This window comes from Nuphar pumila, chromosome 2, assembly GCF_984573655.1.
Source record: "Nuphar pumila chromosome 2, dmNupPumi1.hap1.1, whole genome shotgun sequence".
Classification (NCBI taxonomy): Eukaryota; Viridiplantae; Streptophyta; class Magnoliopsida; order Nymphaeales; family Nymphaeaceae; genus Nuphar; species Nuphar pumila.
In genome coordinates, this window is record NC_143250.1 from 138,665,278 (window position 1) to 138,689,831 (window position 24,554).

The following is a 24,554-nucleotide window of genomic DNA, read 5'->3' on the forward strand; positions in this document are numbered from 1 at the left end:
TTAGGAAACAACTTATGGACTAAGCACATCATGTCAGGTACTCCATTCACCCTAGCAGTATAAAGATGTACAGAGACTTGAAGGATAATTTTTGGTGGAATGGAATGAAGATGAACGTTGTTGATTTTGTCAGTAGATGCCTTATATGTCAGCAAGTAAAGATTGAACATCATAAGCTGAGTGGACTCTTGCAACCACTACCCATTCCTGTATGAAAGTAGGCGGATATAACAATAGATTTTGTCACAGGATTTTCAAAGACCAAGGAAGTATTGAATGTAATCTGGGTGATTGTCGATAAATTGACAAAGTATGTGAATTTTCTCGCATGCAAAACAATGTGTTTCTTTGAGCAGTTGGATCGCCTCTTTATTAGGGAGATAGTGAGATTGTACAAAGTGTCAGACTCTATTGTATCCAACAAAGATTTGAAATTCACTTTCAAGTTTTGGCAAAGTTTTCAAGAAGCAATGGAGACTCAATTGAAGATGAGTACAGTCTTTTATTCTACGACAGATGAACAGTCGAAAAGGACCACCCAAATGCTAGAGGATATGTCACGATCTTGTAAACTAGAGTATCATGACTCTTGGTACGAGATTCTGCCATTAATAGAATTTGCTTATAACAATAGTTTTCAGGCCAGCATTGGTATGGATCCCTACGAAGCTTTATATACGAGATATTGTAGAACGCCTCTGTGCTGGGACCGGGTAGGTGAAAGGAAGACTTTAGGACTTGAACTGGTTTGACAAATAGAAGAGCAGATCAAATTCATCTGTGAAAGACTTTTAACAGCTTAAAGTCATTAGAAAAGTTATGCAGATAAGAGGCGACATGGATTGGAGTTTGAGCAAAGTGACCACATTCTCTTGAAGATATCACATTTTAAAAGGGTAATGAGGTTTAGAAAGAATGACAAATTAAGTCCAAGATATATTGGATTTTTAGAAATTTTGAGAAAAATATGATCTACAATCTATCAGTTGGCATTACCCCCATCATTATCTAATATGCACAATGCATTTCACATATTCATGTTAAGGAAGTACATGTCAGATCCTTCACATATACTGGATACAGTAAAATCAATGTTGGATATCAAAGAAGACTTAAGTATTTATGAAGAACCAATCAAGATCGTAGAATTCAAAGAGCATAAATTGAGAAAGAAGGTTATTCTGAAGGTCCTGGTAAGATAGAAGCACCACAGTAAGAGTGAACCTACATGGTAGTGCATAATTTCTTCAGTTATTTCTGAGTAAGATTCGGGATAAACCTTCTTTTAAGGAGGGTGAAATTGTAACGCCACCCAAGTAGGTTACATCGACCACCTGGGGTGGTTACGGGAGGAGATCAACGTTACCCCCTCTCCCTCTCCCACGAATGAAAAGTGGGGAGAGGGAGGGAGGAAACAGCTCCCTCGTTAAGGAAAGAGGGGGGGGGTAATGCCTACCCCTCACCAATGGCCATAAAAACCATGGGTCTCCTCTCCCTTTCTCTATTGTTTTTGGCAAAGAGGGGAGAAAAAAGGGACACCCAGAGGAGAAGAGAAGAAGGCACAACGACAGTGAGGGATGCCACCGCTGGCCAAGTAAGTTCTATTTTCCCATATCTTTGAGAAAAAAAATAGAGGACACCAGCAACCCCGTTGTTGTTGGTGATTTGCAGAAGCGTAGTGACAGGCCGCTCATAGCAGTGACGAAGGTAGGTTGGGTTCCCTTTGTCCTCACCACTGGCAAGTTGTCGGCAAAGGAAAAGAAAAAGGGGAAACAACAAGGGTAGGGGGCGAACCCTGTCGCCTGCCGTTTGTGGTGAGGAGGCGCAGAGGAGTCCATCTCTCTGCCCTCATCGTCGGCTAGTGTTAGCAGCCTGAAACAACAAAAAAAAAAGCAAAATGCGACGGTGTCGCTACATTCAGATGGACAAAAGAAGGGGGGGGGGTCTCCTGCAGCAACCGTCGGCAACCATAAGGTTGCAGGAGGCGACTGCATAATAAAGATAGAGTCAAACCGGGCATTGGGCAGACTTGTGATATATATATATATATATATATATATATATATATATATATATATATATATATATATATATATATATATATATATATATATGTGTGTGTGTGTGTGTGTGTGTGTGTAGGGGAGGGGAATGGACATGTCCACGGAGAGAGGTAAAAATCAAGAAAGTGAAGACCTTTATTTTCCAATACGAGTCAGATCTGGGTTTGGATCAAAATTAGATCCAAACTCAAAACGAATCGCATATACAAGAAGTGGATCCAAATTTAATTGGATCCAATTGAGTTTAGTCCAAATCCAGGTCTTTTCCATCATTAATGTCAGATTTGTGCCAAACCACCACCAAAAGGTTTGGATCGGCCTCCAGTCAAGGTTATAGTTGAAAACTTAAATGATCCGCTTTGGAATAAGAGTGGATATAGATCTAAAACTCAATTGAAAGATCCAGTTAGATGTCCATGGAGAGAGGTAAAAAACAAGAAAGTGAAGACCTTTATTTTCCAACACGAGTCAGATCTGGGTTTGGATCGAAATTAGATCCGAACTCAAATTGAATCGCATATACAAAAAGTGGATCCAAAATTAATTGGATCCAATTGAGTTTAGTTCAAATCCAAGTCTTTTCCATCATTAATGTTAGACTTGTGCCAAACCACCACCAAAAGGTTTGGATCGGCCTCCAGTCAGGGTTATAGTTGAAAACTTAAATGATCCGCTTTGGAATAAGAGTGAATATAGATCTAAAACTCAATTGAAAGATCCAGTTAGACTAAATCTGAATTGTAATAAATATGAATTAGGTATGGTGTAAAGAAAAAATGGATTAAAAATTTTTACATGAACCCAGAAATGGTCGAAGAATAAAAAGACTATTTTGCCCTCGATATGTTCAATTAGTAAATGAGGCATAACTTTTCACCCCGATATCGGATTCAAGTGATTTTTGGATCCTTTGATTCTTCTCTTCAAATAGGATTCATTAGCAGGGGATATTATAGAAAACTCTAAAATATCAGAGTCAGAGTTTGGCATTAAAGCTTAGGGGTATTTTCATAATTTTTATAAAGATGAGACTTAAATAATGATACAAGATATTCATCTACTTCAGATAAAAACTTGTGAGAAGTCTAAGGTTATTCCTTAGAGTTGAAATTTATGCGTTCCAGGCAAGTAAATATTTACAAATTTCTCCTTAGTTAAATAAAATATATGCTAGTTAATTAAGGCATCCTTCAATGTGATTTCAGGTATTTTAAGTATGTTAGTTTTATCTTATTTTAAGTAGAACAACTATTTAGCATGCATAGAAATTCATAGCCTTGATGCTCAGTATGATTTTTAAATACGATGATACATGTTATATGTTTCTTGATTTATAACATAATTTAAATTATGAATGTATCATGTGTGGAGAAAATCATTATATTACTGCATGTAAAAGATTGATGTATGATTTTAAGAAATGAGTATAGAGTTTCAAAGTTTCGGGATAGGATTTGTCCTGAGAATGTCACGCTTATGCCTTAGAAGAGGCATTGTAAGTGTCGTAATTTAATGAGTTGACTCTGTGGTTGGTTGTTATCCTTAAATATATAACATGTGAATACTTGTTGAAGTAGTTAGTGAACATACATTAATTATTATATAATGTACTAACTTTAAGAAATTAAAGTTTAAAGAATAATATGCATAGAGTAACAATATAGAACATGATCAGGAACTCTACTAGGTGAGGCATGGTCTAGGGTATCGTTTGAGGTGTGTACCTTGTTAATACCTTGAGAATTGCTCATAAATTTTTAGGTGACCCTTAAGGGTTAAAATATTGCCCACTAGACTCATGTAGGATGTAGTATGAACCATAAAACCTTGAGGCAGGTATAGCTCCTCGACACCTTGAGGGCAGATATAGCTCCTTGAGTACCTTGGGGGTAGGTATAGCCACCCGAGCTCTTCGGCCAGCTACCGATAATCACTTTGTATCTTTTGGCTTACAACCGACGAGCAACTGCAATTTTTGTATCCATAGTCTGGGTCAATTTTGACTATATTGTTGTGAGTGGTTCATATGTCTGGCCAATGTCGTAGACTCTGAGTTATCTATAAGGGTTGCTACGTTCAAGAAGGTTATTTTTGAAATAGCCGTTTAGAGTAGAATATGAGTATCTACTTTGAGAATGATGATAGAGACACGGTAAATGGAGTAATCTATAAATAACATGTGTACTTAGTTAACAAACTAAACTAAGATTAAGAGTTTAGAGCTCACTACAGTTGTAACGATCGTGTTTATTTTGTACATGAAAACTTACTGAGTTGTAGACCTACCACTCTCTTGGTTACAACTCTAGGTTCAAGGACTACTGCCCATAGTCTTTTGACTCAGCTGTCACTAGACATCACAACATTTGAAACATCATTTATTTTACATTTTTTATTTGTTTTGCTTATATAATTACGACATTTTTATTTAGATAAAAATTGTTATTATTAGTGGATGTATGGACCTTGAGTTATGAAAAAAAGAATTTGGCATGGTTTTGAGGTTATTTTAGTAATTTTTTTCTAAAACTAACGTCCACGAACCCCAGCTCGAGAGGCCCCGGTTCGAGTCGTTGCAGTTATACATAATCTTCAGCACAGGTTGCAGTGATGGACTCTAGTTTAAACTCAATTGAGGTGATACAGTTACAGCTCAGTCTCAAAAGGGCTTTGACGAGGAAGGTTGTGCTGAAGACATGCTGCAAGTGTCTCTTCATAAGCAGAAAATGAGTGTGGATACTATCGTTGTTTTTGTTTTTGTTTTTGTTTGTGCAAGTCTCACGGTTGAGAATACTCATTCGGTTGAAGTTGTAGGTTCAAGTTCACAAGTACCTGTAGATGTCATGATGGTGATAACATCTTATGGAACCGTACTTGTGCAAGCTATGGATGCAAATTACTAAAATAACTATACAATGGAATAGCTATACAATGGAAGGACATGCCAACTGATTTAGGATGGTAAGGTGTAGTAATTATACCTTGCTGCAAGCAGCTCTGGTACAACAGAATAGATCAACTACAACAACAGCTAATACAGTATCAGAAATTAAGTTGTGGGTGATTTCGAACAGCAACAACATAGCCACTGGAAGGAATAGTCAGTTGAGTACTGTTGGGAATGTAGTACAAGGTGTTAGATTCCTGATGCAAGCCACAGCTCTAGATTTGAAGTTGAAAGATACCAACCTTTTAATTGAGTATGCCCAACTACAGCAACAACACATACAGATGCAGATGCATACACTCTTAAAGATAGCAGTCCCAATACAATAATCACAATCTTCACGAGCACAATAAAGTAGATGATGGTGGTGAGGCTAGAGTTGTCAGCTTGACGAGATGCTTCCAAAGAAATGATCAAACTGCTTGAGAGGGTCACAGTAGTGGAACAAAAAGGAAGCGTCTTATGCCATCTCCCAGTAGTGCTAGCAACTCGAAAATGACAAACACCAGCAGCCCATTGTCAAGCTCTGCTCCAAAGGTTGATCTCTAACAAATTGACTATGGTGAGCACGTCTGTTGGGTTCTATGTCCCAAAGACATGTGGATACGAGGACACGTTGCGGATACCAAATGAAAGTTTTTTTTTTTTTTATAATGGAACACAAGGGCATGGAATTTTTAAAATTTTAATTAATAAAAACTATTTTTAATATTTTAATGTTAAAAATATATTTTGATTGAAACAATACTTTAAAACATTAAAAATAATTAAACAATATTAAAATATGAACCATACATGCATGTCTGTTTCTGTGTCCACGTGTCCCAGCATGTCAGATCGTGGCACCAATGATGCACTACCAAAATGGTGTCCCGTGACATAGGTAGGGTTAGATTGAGTCAAAACCAGTGTTGTGAGAGGCGTACGCCTCAGTACCTGAAGCGTATGCCTCAGAGGCGAGGCGCACGCTCAAGGTACTGAGGCATTGTTGTGATGCGCTTAAAGTAAATATAAAAAGTTTCTAACCCAAATCTGGGATTTCTGGGTTAGAAGCAGCCATGTTCACCATAATAATGATGAAATGTTTCACTAGTGCGAGACGTTGAGTGTGATGCCACATATTTTTACGATATTTTAAATAATACCATGGAGTCTCATGTTGTGAGAGGCGTATGCCTCAGTACCTAAGGCGTACGCCTCAGAGGCGAAGCGCAGGCTCAATGCCTCGCTTTGCCTCATCGCATTTAACAACCTTGGTCAAAACAACTTACACATATGGGTTTCAACTCATTAATGCCTTATGCACATCAACACCAAAGACTTATCCTCTCTCTCTTTCTCTCTCTCTATATATATAGGAAAATAAAAAACCTAAAAAAAGGCACGGTGCTAAATAAAGTATGATATTAAATTTTATGTGTTCTTTTTTATTCTAACCGCACATATATGGTCTATATGTTTGTTTTTGTATTGGAATAAGTTCTTGAAGCATTTGGTTCTGATGCATGGATAAGTTCTTACAAGGTTTCAAAAATCAATTGCTTACAATTTTCATAAATTTTTTAGGCTTCAAATACCATTTTTCATAAAAAATGCATGATCCAAGTGTCGATTTCTAATAAGTCAATCATGCTAAACACATCTATATGTGGTCAGAATTTCTAAAAAAATATAAAAAATCCAATATCATATATGTTTCATTTAGCGCGTTGCTCATTTTGTAGATTTTCATTTCCATATATATATATATATAGATAGAGAGAGAGAGAGTACTAGTGGACGCCCTTCTGTCAAACTAATGTCGTACATGCTGGACACGTCCAATTTCTTCTTCTTTTTTCAAGATTTTGGGACTTTAGCTGATTTGGTGAGCAATCCAGCCATGGAACTTGTGACCATCTGGTCTCAAAGGTCAGAGTGAAGGAACAAGAAGGAAATGACAGCAGAGAAAGCAATTGGTCTAATCATTCATGGGGGGCTTGGGCAGGCTCTTCTGTCATCATGTCACCAACTTCTTTAACCTTGGGGACAGGTAAATGCCGGTACTCACATATATAGCTCTTTTCACTTTCAAGCGCGTGATTAGTGGTTCCGAGGTGCTAATTATCATCCTGTCTAATTTTTTAATACACTGTAAACTGCAAAAGATGATTAATTAAGCACAGTTGGCGAAAATCCGATTCACATTTTTCATACTTGTTTTTCATGATCGAGTCTACCCCACAGCTGCACTGCACTCAAACATGGAGGAGAAAAAGAAGAGAAGCAAACAGATTGGGAACCCGAGTGAGCTGTGATGGTTCCAGTGCTTCTAATCAAAGTTATGCTGTATCATCATGAGAATAAACATGATCACAAGCAATGTTGTCAGTATCGGTATCTGCCCTGTATCGTTTGGCCAATCGATTCACATGAATTGGCCGATACCTATACTCATCAAATGAATCGCTCTGAATCAGCCAAAAAATAATTAAAAAACATTGCGTGTCAATCAGAACGTGACATGTGTTAAAGAAAGTCATTAAAATATTATTAAAAGATAAGTTTAAGTATTTTTTATATTTATTAAAAAATAGCCGATTCAGGGGTGAAGAGTATTGATTTTCTACCGATACGATAAGTATTGGTCGATACAGGCCATTACCCACTGATACTGACAACATTGGTCACAAGTATTGGTGGGTGGGTCAGTGTTTCACGATGTGGTACCACTGTCCTGATGGAGATCAAGATAAATGTGATAAAAAAAAAAAAGTTGGATTGCCAACTACCATCTTTTAAGGGTGAGAACCGTAAGAGCCCACTAGGAGTTTACCTTGCAAGGAGCAGGCTCGTTAAGTGACCCGGTTCTCGGTGAGGGTTCCTCAATCGATCCCCATCATAAGAAAAAATGGTGGGAACCAAATGGAATCTGAGAGGTCAAAGGGAACAACTAAGAGCTAAGAATTGATAATTCTTGAAATATGTACAAACAAATGTGCACCTAGAAGGACTCATGCATGACTGTTTGTTTGGTATTACATTTGTGAAATAAATGGGAAATCTAAAATATCACATACGCTGCATAACGGGTGTTGTTGATACCCCCACATGAAATTCAAAAATCCATGAAAATTTCACAAAAAAAAAAATTCACAAATAAATTGAGAATTTTTTGAAAAATGTTAACAAATCAGAGATTTTCACATTTTTAGAATATTTTGAAGATTTTGTTATGAATTTTTGCAATTTTTTGTAATGTTCATAAATTGTTGGGGAACTTTTGAAATTTTCAATATTTTTTTTGTTATTTAATAGTATTTTTAAAAAATCTATAAAAAATTACTCGAAACTCACTTGGCCCATGCCAAATTAATCATATTTTTGGGCTGGAGCAATGAACCTATTTGAAATGACTCATTTCATGCGAGAGAATCTTATTTGTGGATCTTAGACCTATGAATAGGGATACTTTTGATAATCACAAAGAAAAAAGTAAGTGACTTAGACAAAATGATAAGTAATTAACTTGGATACAAAGGAATAAAGTGACTTAGAAAAATCTTACTTATTGATAACCTTGAATCAATCAATCAAATATTATTTAACACTAATTATGGGGTGCACCGGAAGCACCTACTTCCACCTAATAGAAGCTTTAGATTTTCAATTTTTTTGAACTTTTTGTGTCAGACCCTATAGATATGATCTATAACCCCTATTTAGTTGGTTTTTTAAGACATTTAAAAATCAATGGCTCACAATGTATCAAATTTTCATAACTTAAAAAATTCTATTTTTATGTCCAAAAAACATGATCCAAAGAATGTTTTCTATCAAATAAACTATGTTGAGTACATCCATGAGGTCTCATTGAGAAGATACAACCTACAACTATGATTTTTAGTATGTGGGAGTAGGCGCCCCGGGAGCACCTAGGCATTACTCATTAATTAATACATAATTAATCAAACACTACTTGAAAACAATTCTTTAGTTCAGAAACTAAATGCTCCTGAAAATTCTTGTGTGCTCTTTTATTTTGACATGCTTGACCACCATAATTGAATGAGATATGAGGCTCATGCATTGATACAAGTTATGCGTTGAGATGAAAGACAATTACGAATAAGCTTGGTGAGTCTTGCTCAAAGTTTTGGTGAAGGTCATATACTTGAACAAGGAGATCTAGCCTGAGTATCTCTAGAATTTATGGATTAAGGATTTTCTACAATTCTTTGTGAATTTTTGAAAAAGGTTTAAGAATTTATTAATATTTATGTGATTTTTTCTTAACACTTTTTAATGTTTTCATGAATTAAAAAAAATATGGATGTTTCAGAATTTTTGTGTTTTTTTAATTTTACAATTTTTGTAAATTTTCAAAAACTTCTATCAATTTTTAGACTTTTTATGAGTTTTTGTGATTTATCTAAAATTACCAATAAAATTGCAAAGAACTTTTGCAATTTTTACTTGAATTTTTTGAGTATTTTTCAAAAGTTCTATGAATTTTCAAAAACTTTTGCAGTTGTTTCCAGATTTTTCATAATGTTTATCTTTAAAAAAGCATAAACTTTTTTAGGATTTTTTAAAATTTTCATGATTTTTCAAAAAAATGTATGGATGCTTCATAATTTTTATGATTTTTTTGTGATTTTTCAAAAAAAAACCATGAACTTTTTGAGATTTTTTGAAATGTTCAATGGATTTTCAAATTAGCATTTTTGAAGAGAGTAGAGAAGAGGGACTCTTACCAACTGGGTGCTCCACTTTTTTGGTATGAGTTGCTAGTGCATGTCACCTTGTGTTGGGACATGCAGATTCAAAACTCAATGGTATAGTTGTGTAACTGGTAGAGGTCAGTCAGGCTAACTCCGGCCTGCCTTTAAAAAGAAAAAGAAAAAGAAAAATAAAAAAGACGGAGTAGGATCCCAGAAGTAAAAAGCCCAAAATACCCCGCTATGAGTGTCCAACAACAGAGACAAGAAGTCCAAAATACCCTTGAAATGATAAAAATAGTGATATTTTGAGGGGTAGTACAGTCAATGACTTAATATTTAGAAGCTTAAATTTCATTTTAACAAAAAACATAAATTTAAACTAGATTTTTATGTCATTTTTTCGTCATTTCTGTTGTTGGTCCTTACTCCTTTTTCTTCCTAATCAAACTTTAGGCTTTATGCATCCAAGCATTTCTTAAGGAGTAGCATTTTGTTGAAATTGCGCTCATTGGCTCCTCACTAGGGGTGGCAATCGGGTAGGGTTGGCGTGTCGGGTCGGTGGTTCAGCATACCTCAACACGTAAACGGGTCGGTTGTGGCAAACACAAACCCGACCCATTTATTAAATGGGTAACCCGACATGACACAGTTAACCTGTTTAATAAACGGGTTGGGTCGGGTAAATGGGTTGGTGGGTTAGCGGGCAGGTTGACAGGTCGGGTTCGGGTAAACGGGTTGGCGGGTCGAGTTCAAGTAAACGGGTTGGCAGGCGGGTCGGGTTCGAGTAAACAGATTGGTGGGTGGGTTGGCGGGTCAAGTTCGGGTAAATGGGTTGACCCGCCCGCCTAACCCGTTTATTAAATGGGTCAGCCGGGTAGGCGGGTTGGCATACCCCTAACCTGTTTAATAAACGGGTTAGGTGGGTTGACCCGTTTACGACACGAACCTGTTTAAGCCAAACCCGAACCCGCCTAAGAAGCGGGTTGGCGGGTTGTGTCAGATTTTGCCACCCCTACTCCTCACCTGTTTTTCTTTCATCACTGATTGCATATTGGCTGTCCTCAGGTTGGTAAAATCACCGTTGCCCACCAAGGAGTACCCTCAGCTTTGACCTTGCAGCAAGGGATGTCATCTATGGGTTTCGAACTTGTGACATCCTGTCAATTTGGTGACCTTGATAAGCTGTCCCTGCGAGATGAGTATGGGTGTCAATGGGTTGGGTTTACCTAGACCAAACCCGTAACAAACTCTATAGGATCTGGATATGATGATAAATAATACGATCTGATTAAGACCCGGGTACGAACCCGAAGGTCCGATTAATACATGGATCCGGGTATAGTTTGTGAAATTTTATACCAGACTCGGGCCCAGCCCGAGTTCCGATTAAAACCCACAAATTTTCAATGTAAAAATGACAAAAAATATTATTTTATCAGGTATGGCCCGGGTCCGTTTCATGTAGTTCATATCGGGTTTTGGTATGGTTTTTATTATGATGAGTCCGATTAAACTTGGGTCTAAACCTGATACCCTACCCAAAAATCGAGGCCAGGTCTGGTTCCACCTGGGTCCAAACCAAACTGGACCGGTTGACACCCCTATGATGAGTGAACCCTTGTGGGTCCTCACCTGTTTTTTCACTGTTAGTAACTATGGGTACAAGTACAACTGCCTAAAATCCAAAAAAAAAACAACTAAAAAGGTACCAATATCCTTTTGGTTGGCATGCACATGAAAAAAATTATATGTTCTCATCAGGACAAAGGAAAAGGCGGTGGGGATGGTAAGGAAAGAACCTTTATGGGTTGGCAACTGCATCAGGCAGTAGGGACCAATGCCCCCCACACTATTTGAGAGGTCAGTGGGTCCATTCCCACACACACACACACACCTTGTTTAATTATATTTCATTACAATAATGACTGATTAAATATAGATCACGACCCTACGACTCATTAGTCACATTGTCTGTGACCCACTTTATTTTCCAAGTGATGACTTATTGAGAAAAAATGTGCCCACAACAGTTTTTTTGATAAAAGGTATTATTTTTTAAGTTTTGAATATTTATAAAAATATTAGACAGTTAACCTTATAAAAAACCTGCTTGGATGCCCGAATAAGATGATCCAAGAGTCGGATTCCTACAAAATCAAGCGTGCAGAACACATCTCTATGATCAGATTTAAGGAAAACATGAAAAAGAACTTCCAAACGGTAAGCTAGAAAAGTGGTTGGCAGCTACCACCTACTCTCGTCATACATTAGGTTTAGGTAATTAAGTTTAAGATATTATATTTTAGGTCACTATTTAGGTAATTAAGTTTAGGGTTATTACCAACTTACCATTATAAAAGAAAATTGGTCTCTGGCTACGAACACACCCGTGTGCCAATGGGGTTTGATCGTTAGAAGTAGTATTCAATACTCGAACTGATTTTCTTGCTTTGCTTGGGGACTTCACTATTGCACAAGCAACTATTGTCAATTGACAATTAATTCTATCCTCACCCCAAATATATATATATATATATATATATTTATTTATTTATTTATTTATTTATTTATTGTCAATTAGTTACAATAAATATTAATTAACTGAAAACTATTAAATTAAGAAACCTAAGTCAAAACGCGTAAAACAAAAAAAAATGTGGAGGGAGCATGCTAGATGGGACCGCCAAGAAAGAGTAGCGAACAAATGAGAGCGACCCTCATGTAGCTTGGGTGAGCTCATTATTGGAGCCGTCCATCAATGCTCATACGTCATATGACACAAGCCACGCAGAAGAGACAAATGCTGTCGTGGGAAAGTGCTCTATTTACTGCACAAGAAATGCTGTTAATACAGACCAAGATATTATCGGAAAAAAAAAAATTATGAAAAGGGTCTCTCAGTCTTAGGGTTGCAGGCTTGCAGTATTATAAACGCCACACATATTTACTATATCTTGAAAATTTTGTCATTATACTTTAATATTTGTTATTAAGAACGTGATTTTTTGAGAAAAACCACTTATTTAGAAAATATTGTATTTTAATGTGAAATGAACGTATTAAAACTATTTTTTTTTTGTAATTTTGTATTAATTGTATGTTTATTATTTTATGGATTATATGTTTTTGACACCCTGTAACAAATATCGCGAGATTTATAAAAATCTTGTGATAATATCGCAAGAAATTGCGTGAAAGTTTAAAATGATAATTTCTAGCAAAAGTTTCAAACCGTGACAAATATCACGATATTTATGGTTTTAGCATATATTTATCCTAAGATTTTTTTTTTAAATGTGTTTTATTTATATTTTCTTATAAAAATGTTTTTTTATATTTTTTAATTTATTTTTTATTGCCAAGATTTTGCTGAAAAAACGTGAGATTTATGAAAATTTTCAAAATTTCTTTGTTCTCAGAAAAAAAGAAGATACTTTATAAGTTTCAACAAAAAAAAAATTGTAAGCATCGCAAGTTTTTTCTAGTGTTATCAAAATCGATCTGAATCAACTGTTTCAAATAGAATTGGCTCTTCGCCAAAAAAATAATACAGCAGTTTATTCGCCCCGATTCAAGAATCCACCATTTGTTGATTCAAAAAAATAATATAGAGTCGATTCTACATTAATTGATTCAGTTAAATGGCTTTGAAATATTTGTAAAAGAGTAAAATAAAATATTTTTTTTTTGAAAGGGCACTCCAAGATCTGTGGCTGACTGTGAATCATGATTGCAAGACGATTCGTACAAAGTAATAGAAGGGCAGATGGTATGGCTTTTCTGATTCCCAAGTACATGAGGAGTGTGCTCACGCAATCATGTCTCTTCAGCTGTAAACGAATTATGGTTTTGGCTTTAACGCTGTCTTTGTTCTTTTACCATATTCTACTTTGAAAAACAACAACTGATGAGGCGTCTTGCTCTCCCTTCTCCTCTTGACGGCCCAATTAGAGAACCTCCCACACAAAGAGAGAAGTAGGCAGAAACCCCCCTCATAAAAAGATATAAAAAAAAGTAAGTGGGGTGTGGGTGGTGGTGCAGCGGCAGTTGCATCGGAACGTGAGCGAGCGAAGGAGAAAGTGTTCAGCTTTTGGTCACCATGGTCGCCTCCTTTTGAGAGAGAGAGAGAGGAAGCAAAAGGAGCAGAAGATGTATAATGTTGCAAGATTAAGATCGATTGGGAGTGCCAAAATCGGGTATGGTTAGCGGGAAGTAGTAGCGCTTGGTTTCTGACTGATCGACTGCAGCTATTGGGTTCTGATGTTTAGGGTTCGGTCGGGCATTGTTTCTTGATCGAGGTTCCAGCATGAAATTAGGTCAGCTTTCGCCCTTTTTCCTAGTTTCCCATTTCGTTCGTTTCGATTTCGATCTGTTTTTCTTTCTATGTTGATGTTGGCATCCTTTATTGCGTCTGGTGTTTATGTTTTTTGGAGGATGGTGCTTTGTATTTGGAAGATATGAAACCCTTTATTGCGTCGAGTTGTTGATTTTTTGGAGGATGGATGCTTTCTATTTGGAAGACATGAAAACTTTTATTACGTCGACTGTTGATATTTTGGAGGATGGGTGCTTTATATTTGGAATACACGAAAATGATGAAACCCTTTATTACGTCTAATGTTGATTTTTTTTGGAAGGTGTTGATTTCTATTTAGAAGATATGAAACACCACTCCTCGAATTCTTCCTCTTCCGGATGTTTGGTGGGTGGTTACACTGCTTGGTGACCAAATGAGCGGTAGTTAGTTACTAGATTTAGTTACGACTTTGCTTTGTTTTTCGTTTCGCCCCTTTGGCTTCGTTTTTTGTGGCTCATTCGTGCATCCTTTTGAGAGGGGATGACCGTCACAGGAGGAGATAAGGGCAAATTTTTGTATGGGGATTCAAATTGATGATTTGGCACAAAAAACTGTGGAAGGCTTTGCGGCATCCCAGGGTTTTCCTTGTTTTTGGCCGTTAGACCATGCTAGAGAGGGCGTCTGGAAGTTGTCCAGTGGATGTATCAGGAAAAATCAGTAGTTGTTGCCACTTGGTTTTCATTTCTCCGTGTTCTGTAGGGACTATCTGCTGGAGTGAAAACGTCTATATTATCAGTTAGTCTCCTGAGTATTATTAAGAACTAAGATGAGTTCTGAAGTTGGGGATCCTTGCTGTCCTATAAAAATTACTTGAAATCTTGTTGCAACTGTCAGGTGATATGAGCTACCTTGCTGGATTCCTCCTAGTATAAACGTGCTGGTGCACTGCACCAAACTAAGAGAGAGAGAGAGAGAGAGGGGGATATCTATTTGTTGAAGTTCATTATTTGTATACATCAGCAACCATCGTAGGTAGAAACAGACCATGATAGAGACTCGTAGTCAACATTGTAAGAGAGAGAGAGAGAGAGGAATTCTAGAATAGAATTCTGTGGTAAAAATTATGATCATAATGTTTCAAAAAGGTTTAATTTTAAACATCTTTTTGCCAAAAAAATAGGAATAGGTTGATACAAGAAATTTGGCAGACTGTCCTTTTGAAAATCTAAAAGCACTGTTTGGCCACCAGTGCACAAAAAACAAAATTTTGTAATAATGATAACATCAAAAGAAATTAAAAATTCCCTAGCTAGTATGTTTGCTGAGATATGTTATTTCTAAAATGTTACAAGATTAACATTTGTTGCCATTGATGCCCCTGCTTCTACTGTAATAGAATGTGGGAAAAGAAAAAGGGAACATTATAGATGCCATCTAAATTATGTGGTTTGCTTTAAGCTTTCATTTGAAAACCGAAACTAAACGACACATAAACATGTAAAAAAGCATTAAAAACTTAAAATGAAGTTAAGAAATTTGTTGTCAAATATGGTAAAGAGGCACACTATCCAGGAAGAGTCATACCAATCAATTTATGGGGGGGAAATCTCGTTACTTTTGACCATGGTCATGAAACATGTAACAGTAACCATCATGTTGGAGAGAGAGAGAGAGAGACCAAACCAGAAAAATTGTTCTAGTTGGTAAACCTATTCTAACAAGCGTGTAGACCTTGCTTTGCTTTGGCATCAAAGGAAAAAGAAAAAAGAAAGGTGTAATAACCATACACATCATTATCATGAAATTAATTTCTTATGTATATAAGCAGCTTACCTTGTCTGCCAGTTCCATATGCTGTAGGAACTTGAAGTAACTGAGGGCCAATTAGATTAATGCAACGTAACTGGGTATCTCAGTTAAGTTGAATGGCTATTAATTGAAGTGGATCCTCCTTGGCTAGGTGAACAACTCAGAGAATACCTGTTTATTTTAGCAATTAGAGAGAGATTCGTAATTTCATTGTCAAATACAATCTAATGAGTTTTAGAGAAAACTGAATGTTTACATGCATCTATTGGTGAAATCATTCATGAGACATTTGTTGCATCAATAAATTTTCTTTATGAGAGCTATGATGTATCCATGAATTATGTTGGTTTATCTTTTTAAATGTAGACTTTCAGCAAATTATTCATCTTCAATTTTTGTTGGTTGATCTTTTCAAGTGTAGAGTTTCAGCAAATATTGTAGAATATCTGTTGATAAGAATAAGTGATTTGGTAGTTGTCATTGATATGTTGATAATGTAAGCTTCTAGTTTGATGTTTATATAATGCTTACAAATATAACTCGGTAATGTATATGTTTCTAGGATTCCGATCAAGAAAATTTGACTCATCCCCTGGGCAATATTTAGATGGGAGTTTTAGAAGATCTGAATCTGGTTAGTATGTCTTCACATTTATCTTTTACTACATGCTGGTGGCATCTTTTGAACACATTCAAAAGTGCATGTCTTAGAAAGAGTAAATTATTTCCTTCTGTGGGAATAGTAACTTGAACATGGAGAGTTCGTCAATGATGCACACAAGCATGTCCATTGGTTTGTCAATTCTGATTTTAAGATGCCCTTGCATAGTTATTAATTTGTTTTGTGATTTAGATATTTTTCTTTATGCATTCCTATCTATCAGAATAGGCTGCAACACCTTTTGCCTATAGGCGGAGAGTGAGAGTAAGTGTAAGTGAACCAAGGCTAATCAAATGATACTTTGGTCGGTCTATCTGGCAAAATTTTGCTGGCCTCCTTCCCTTACCCTTCATTAGTGCTTGCAATGGAGAGAGAGAGAGAGAGAGAGAGAGAGAGTTGAATGCATGCATTTGATTCCTTTTGCCTTCTAACTGGCTTCATTTCTAAAGATTTCATTCCCCAGTATCTGGTTGGATTTTTTATTTTTTTGCCTCACCTGTAGCAGGTATGCTGTGAGCAACAAACCACATGGAGTTGACCGTCTTACATCCTATTGGCTTTTAGATCCTATTCCACTATAGGAACCCAAAATCCTCGTTATAGTAATAGTTATGCCTGCATGTACTCCTATTAAGGTCAGTTTCCCTTGCTCAACTAGTAGCTAGCACCCCGCTTATATCTTGGGAGAATGATAAATACTGGATATTGGCTCCTATTTCCACCTCTATCAATCTGAAAAAAGAGTTTTCAGATCTCATTGGAAATGTTTTATGCTTCTTGGAGCTTTTTCTCATAACACCGAGTGTGACTCAAACCCATGTTTTGATTGAAAGTAAGATACTAATGCAGGTTGGTCCTTTCTAAATCAGATAGATTTATACGTGAAAGAGACTGACAGTGCTCATTTCTGATGGTGAATACACCAACTTTTATCAGCCATTAACTATTAATTTTTAATGTAGGTGGTTTTGGTCAAGGTAATTGTTCTTCTTAGCATCTGTTATTCTGGCACAAATCTTTTTGGTTCTTAAAAAAAAAGTTTGAGAAGGTTCAGTTGGGTGTTGGTTTTCTAGATCTACGGATTCCTCAACATCTTGCTGGCGAAAAAAGTTGATTTGTTTTTGGCAACCATGAGATCATGGAATAGATTGTTGGCTGATAGATTTTGATTCAAACATCGCAGTTGATCTGTGTCATTGTGGACTCGACCCGACATACTCTTGTTTACAAATGGATAAATACATAACCATCCAGGGTGAGGTGCCTAGGCAACTAGGAATTTCATTTATATAAGAAATCCCTTAATTGGACAATTACGATAATGTTGTGAATATACACTAATAATAATATGTCATCAATAAGTGACTTTTGGCCAATATAAAACATAAACATAAGTATTAGGATTGCGGCTCCTAGTTGGTGACATGAATAAGATGACAAAACTATGCTTGTAAAGAATTACAACTATCCATGCATGTATACCATAAAGCCTAGCTCTTCAAAACTTTGACTATGATAGGATGCCTTATTTAGAGATAGTAGTCAAGCTTTCTAGATGCTGGCATTTCCCGCTACTCTATATATAAATTCATTAAAATGATGGAACCCCTTTGTCATGTAGGTTGTTCTACCTTCACTCTCCCAAAGTCAAGCTAAGTGACTTCGTAATGTTTGTTTCATAGAATATGTCACAGGGGCATGCCATTTTTTTACCTGTCACCCATGACATGAATCGACACATTGTATGACATGGTTTGCCGCACAACACGTCAGGGACACATCTTTGACTATGTCAGACATGATCAAATGCATTTCACATCAGACACTTTAAAAGAAGTGTCAATAAATATTTTTGTCCAATTTCTTAAAGAATGAAAAGAAATGTTTTAATGTGATATATTGAATTTATTGATTAATTGTGTTTAACACAATAATATCACGACATTAAAGCTTCAACATATAATCACAGCAAAAATGTTGATTTGCGGTGCTTCATTTTTTTATCGAAAAAAATCAAAGTGAAGGTATTTTTGTGCCTTAAGAGGGAAGTGTGTTAGACCTCTTTTATAGGAAATAAGGTAGCTTCCCTTCTTTCTAGGACAAAAGTTCTTTTGCTTTATACATCTCTCTCTCATTAATCATTAATGTAACTCCCCCCCCCCCCCCCCCCCCCCCCCTCTTATTTATGTGGTTCCCACTCCCCTCTCCCCCTCTCATATTGATGGCATCTTCAATGTCGATTGGGACTGTCTCTTTTAATTTAATTTATTTTCTTTTTTAAAGTACTAATTATCATTAAATAAATTGTTATTACATAACATCCTGATTTAAATTAAAATACTTGATATTTTGAACTATTTTATGTAAAAATGATATTTCTTAAGAACAAAGACATATATACATGTCTCTTATCCTACTTTTTAGAAATGTGAATTTGTGTCCTGCCTACAAGTCACATACATGTACTTGTCTTTGTGACATAGGGCATAGTAGACTAAAAGATCTGTACCACTTGACTTCCATCCAACCAATTATAAGAACTCTTCTAAATTTCCAGATTTCCATGGGAAGGCAAACTTAGAAGGATTGCCATCATACATACTGATATTTATTGCATACGTGCTCTTATTTTTCTTTGGGAACTAGCAACCTTTCCTCCTTTGCTTTGATTAAAATGATGGCTTATAGGAATTGTTTACACCTGTAGGAGCCAAATCTTTTGTGCTTAACTCTTGGATTCACACAACATTTCTTTTATCTTTTCTTTGTAAAGTGTATATTGCTTCAAGGGGAAGGGCAGCTCATCCTACTCCTGATCTTAGCTTTTAAGATCTCATACTCTAGGTTCAATTCCGAGCAAGTAAAAGACCTTCATTTCCTCAAGTTTTTCTCCTTATTCCACAACATAATATATGCATTTAATATACTTATTACTTACAGAAATTTGGTTTGTTCTATAATTTTGAATCCACAATAATTATTACCAAGAAACCTATTTCCTTGTATGCACTTTCTAATTCAATCTGCCCACAAGGGCTCTGCTCATCTGGTATCAAAGCAAGAGGAGAAGAGATACACAAGAGAGGAAGGAGGCAAATTCAATGAAAAGTTAATTGGCTTGGAAAAGAAGAAAGATACATCCATATAGTGGGACGTCCTCTCATCCTACACTACAAGACAAAATTACATGGACAAAAATACCCCTAATAAGAAAGTAATATACAAGTAAATATACAAAAGAAAAGGGCAATACACATGTAGTAATACACTATTGTACATATCTCTTAACACTCTTCATCAAACTTAGGGTGATGTAATGGAATCATCCCAAGTTTGCAAAGTAAAGTATTAAACTGAGACAGAGCAAAACTTTTCATGAACACATATGCAATCTGGTCTTTTGAACTCACATGATCTAGAGCAATAACTCCTTCTTCATAGGCTTTCCTAGTATAGTGACAATCTATCTCAATATGCTTGGTTCTCTCATGAAACTCCGGATTCTTTGCTATATGAATAACACTCATAATGTCACATTACAAATAAGTCCTGTCAACAATGGGAACTTCCAACTCGCTCAATAGCCACCTTATCCAAACAATCTCAGTTGTGACTTGAGCCATAGTTATATATTTTGCTTCTATTGTAGATAAAATAACTTTCTATTGTTTCTTGCTTTTCCATGAGATTAGAGAGCTCCCAAGAAAGATACAAAATCCGGTGGTGGATAAGTGATCCTGAGTAGAACCTCCAAAATCTATATCGCAATAGGCTCTGAACACGGTAACAGATGATGATGAGAAAAAATTGCCATGGTGCATAGTGTTCCTCATATATCTAATAATCCTAGGTATCACAACCAGATAAAATGTCCTAAGAGCGCTCATAAATTGACTAACTCAATGAACTGCATAGGTAATATCTGGTCTGGATATAGTCAAATATATGAGGCTCCCAACTAACTGTCTATACACTAGTTTTGCTTTCATAAGTGAACTAACCTTCTCCAAGTCATCTCCTATCCTTGTCTTTACCAACAAATCTGTTGCATTCTTGTGTTGGGATAGTTACAATTCTCTTCATGAGTATGTTATCTCCAATCCAAGAAAATATTTCAGATGTTCCAGGTCTTTCATCTCAAACATGCTGGCCAACTTCTTCTTGGTATCCTCCAGTTTTTTCAATTCATCTCTTGTGATAATCATATCATCTACATAAATGAGTAGTATGCATTTGTCATGCACAGAGGAAGATACAAACAAGGTAGGATCATGATACCTTTTCTCAAAACCAAAAGATTTCACTGTTGAACTAAACTTCCCAAATCCTGTCCGTGGTGTATGTTTGAGAGCGTATAGTGCTCTCTGTAGCATGCAGACTCTGCCCTCTGGATCCGAGTACCCTTGTGGCAATTTTATATAAACCTCATCTGCCATATCTTTATTCAAAAAGACATTCTTGACATCTAGTTGTCACAGATTTCATTGTTGTGTTGCAGTTACAACAAGCAACATTCTTTTAGTAGTTATATGAGCTACTACAGCAAAGGTCTCATTGAAGTCAATTTCAAACGGTTGATTATAGCCTTTTGCTACTAACCTTGTCTTGTACCTTTCGATTAACCTATCTGCATTGGTCTTATCTTATAAAGTTTCTAACAATATTCTTTCCTCGTGGAGGCTTTACCAATTTACATGCATGCATCCTCTTAAGTGCATTCATTTCCTCAGCCATACCTCTTTGCCACCCCTCTTTTCCTACTGCTTCTGCATAAGACTCATACTCAACATAAGAATAAATCAATATCAGAAATGCATGTTGTTTAGGATTGAAATACTCTAGGTGATTGCTACTTGATCACACTACCTCCACTTTCTCCACTCAAATATTCATATCTATAAAATATCACTTTATTTTGTCCTTTGGTATGCATATATATGCAATGCATGGATTTGTATGATTACTATAACCATGATATCTGTATGGTGCAGTTGTCTCACCAACTAAGTCTGAGGATTCAAACACAAGCAAGTTTGTTCCTGCATCCAGAAGAGTGTTCAAGGTTCTTAAAGATTATGCAAAGAAAGCCATTGATGTTGAATCATTCACACACAATATTGAAGACTGGATTCTTGAGAGGGCAGGTGCCAATTCCAGTGACAGCGAGCTGTTGTTTAAACCCCCTTTTTTGGTTGATGAGTTGCGGAAGTTTGATTATGCGTTGGAGGGGGTTGTGTTTCAGCAACTGTTTAGGATGCCTTGTACAGCTTATGCTTCTGATGAACTGAAAGAAGACAAATTTCTTGCATTGGAAGATTTCCTTCATGCAATTGCTGATGGTCTATGGCGGACCTTTTGGAGTAAAAATGGGCCTTTGCCATTTTCTGTATGCTGTCCTCGGTACCCTGGATCAAAATTTTATACTGTTGAGAAGGCAGCCTCAAGGGGAAGGATCGGTTCATTGTGTGGAGCAGCTTTACTAGCTAAAACTGGTAGAAGTTCAGAGGCTCGCTGGGATCAAGTGGTAGAACTGGCACTATTCAAATCTGATATTGCACAGGGAGTTGAGTTGGGATTTTCAGCAGCAACCATAGCTGAAGCCTTATTTTATGGATTTCATTTGATCCTTTCAAGGAGCTTGAGCAAGTTTGATGCTGGTAGTAGCAATACTGTTTATTTGCTGGTCCTAGACTCAAAATTTGGAGGGGTGGTTAAAGTTGGGGGTGACCTTAGTAGCTTGGAAATTGGTACAAGCAACCCTTACAAAACAATTGCAGAATGGGTTAAAGACAATGCAGAAGTCAATGTTTCTCCTGTGGATCTCATTTGGAACAAGTTCGGAAATCCAAACTGGGGGGATCTTGGAACTCTGCAGTTGCTTCTGGCAACATTTTACTCCATTGTCCAGTGGAAAGGACCACCAAGGAAATCAGTTGCTACTTTAGTTGCAGATCACAATCTACGCCTCGAGAAACGTAGGATAGAGTATCGTCTACCTGAGAATGTCCATGCATCAATGTTTGGCCAACAAGATACCCAGGCAGGAGAGATTGTTGAACTTGAACGTGAAGAGATGCATAGTTTTGAGAAGAAAATAACACGATTAAGGCTCAACGCTGGCGATACTATTGTATTGGTGGATCCTCAAGGCCAGAAAAGTTTCCATATACAGGAGATCCTGGTCAGTGGGAATTACCTATCTTATAGTGCCATTTTTCTAGGACATCCAGGTGAACTATTAACCGTCTATGTAGGTTCACATCCATCACGGTTGAAGCCTTCATGGGAGGATATGAGCCTGTGGTATCAGGTGCAACGTCAGACTAAGGTCCTGAATATCATGAAGCAACAGGGTGTGTCAAGCAAGTTCTTGCCAGAGATTGTTGCCTCTGGTCGGATGCTACATCCTGGTCCGTGTCAGAAACAGGCTCCCAGTAGTCGGTGTGATCATCCCTGGTGTGGAACCCCTGTTCTTGTTACATTTCCTGTTGGGGAGCCGCTTTCATCTATTGTTGCACTTGATGGTCCATTTTCTTCTGAGGAGGCTTTACGCTGCTGCAGAGACTGCTTGTCTGCATTGAGAAGTGCTGCATCAGCTAACATTCAGCATGGTGACATCTGCCCTGAAAACATAATACGAGTTCATACTTCTAATGATGGTAGCAGATTTCGTTATGTACCTGTATCTTGGGGACATGCAGTTTTGGAGGACAGGGATAGCCCTGCTGTAAACTTGCAGTTTTCTTCCACTCATGCTCTTCAACAAGGAAAACTGTGCCCTGCATCAGATGCAGAAAGCCTTGTGTATCTCCTGTATTTTGTCTGTGGTGGTCTGATGCAGCAGCAGGATTCAATAGAGTCGGCACTGCAGTGGAGGGAGAGATGTTGGGCTAAACGGTCAATTCAGCAGCAGCTGGGTGAGGTTTCAGCACTGCTGAAAGCATTTGCTGACTATGTTGACAGCCTATGCGGCACTCCATATCCTGTAGATTATGATATATGGTTAAGGAGACTAAACAAAGTTGTGAATGGAGGAGCAGATAGAGGAAAATTGGTGGATACGACTTCGGCAGCAGCACCTAAACTGGAGGATGTAGCTGAGTCATCAGGGACATCTGGTGGACCTTGTTGATTTTAGCAGGAATTGCCTTTTCTAATGTCTCCTTGATTCTTTCTTTGTAACACAAGCTTCCTTTTCCTTTTTTCTTTTATATATCTGCATGTCTTGTGCGGCTGTGCCAAATATGTTTTCTGGTGTGCATTGATCTTCTGTTTACATTCTCCAATTGTTTTAAAATTGATGTATTGATTTAATTATTTGTTGCCATGGGAAAATTCCCAACCCAGATTCAAAGCTGGTCTGAACTTTCACCAAAAATTGGAAAATGTGTTAATCTCTTTCATTTGCATCCTTGGATGTTTTGGATGTTTCACTTGTTTAATGTATACTTGAGTATTGTCTTTCTTGTGGTGTTTATGAGTTTGGTAAGCATGCCAGCCATATGCATACATGTTACATTCAAATGATTCTCTTATAGATATACAAATCTATTGTAGCCAATGTGGACTGATTTTGGATCAACACGGCTAGGTCTCTGATCCTGAGGGTAGTTTCTCCATGTAAATATAAACAAAAAATGACACTTGCAGGTTTGGTTTAAGAAGAAGCAGTCTATGGTTGCCAAAAAATGAGATTGTAGAGATTTCTCGGGAGAAATTTCTCTTTAGCAGTGGGTCGTTGGCTGCAGTTCCAGCGGTGCCCGCATTTTTGGATAGTTTCTTTCTGAAATTTATTAATTCAGTTTTTTATAAAATAATCTGATTTTTATGTCAAAAAATAATCTGTTTTTTAATTTTCTAATACCTAATTTATCTGGATAAGTGTCTCTAACCAAACAGGCCCTTTTATGACAAAGATATTTGTTGAAAGGCCGTTAACCCACCCTTTTGAGGGCGGGCAGAGGCAAGCAACCCCTCAGCCCCTTTTTATTTTCGACAGAGCTGGGGTTAGGCAGACCACTACCAGTTATAAAACCGTACCATTTGGGATTCGAACTTGCAACATTCCAACACA

At 36.9% G+C, this 24,554-nt stretch overlaps 1 protein-coding gene across 2 annotated transcripts; it reads left to right on the forward strand.

Annotated features, from left to right (window-relative positions):
* The first annotated feature begins 13,681 nt into the window (after window positions 1-13,681).
* Window positions 13,682-23,889, forward strand: LOC149847303 (uncharacterized). 2 transcript variants are annotated; one of them, XM_089996921.1, is made up of 3 exons: window positions 13,682-14,029; window positions 16,382-16,453; window positions 21,472-23,889. In XM_089996921.1, exons 1-3 carry the CDS (start codon window positions 14,020-14,022, stop codon window positions 23,610-23,612), a joined length of 2,223 nt encoding a protein of 740 aa, XP_089853047.1. In that variant the 5' UTR covers window positions 13,682-14,019; the 3' UTR covers window positions 23,613-23,889. The 2 variants fall into 2 exon arrangements, with proteins under 2 accessions (XP_089853047.1, XP_089853048.1); XM_089996922.1 differs by lacking the exon at window positions 16,382-16,453 and having other exon boundaries at window positions 13,690-14,029.
* Window positions 23,890-24,554: the final 665 nt, after the last annotated feature.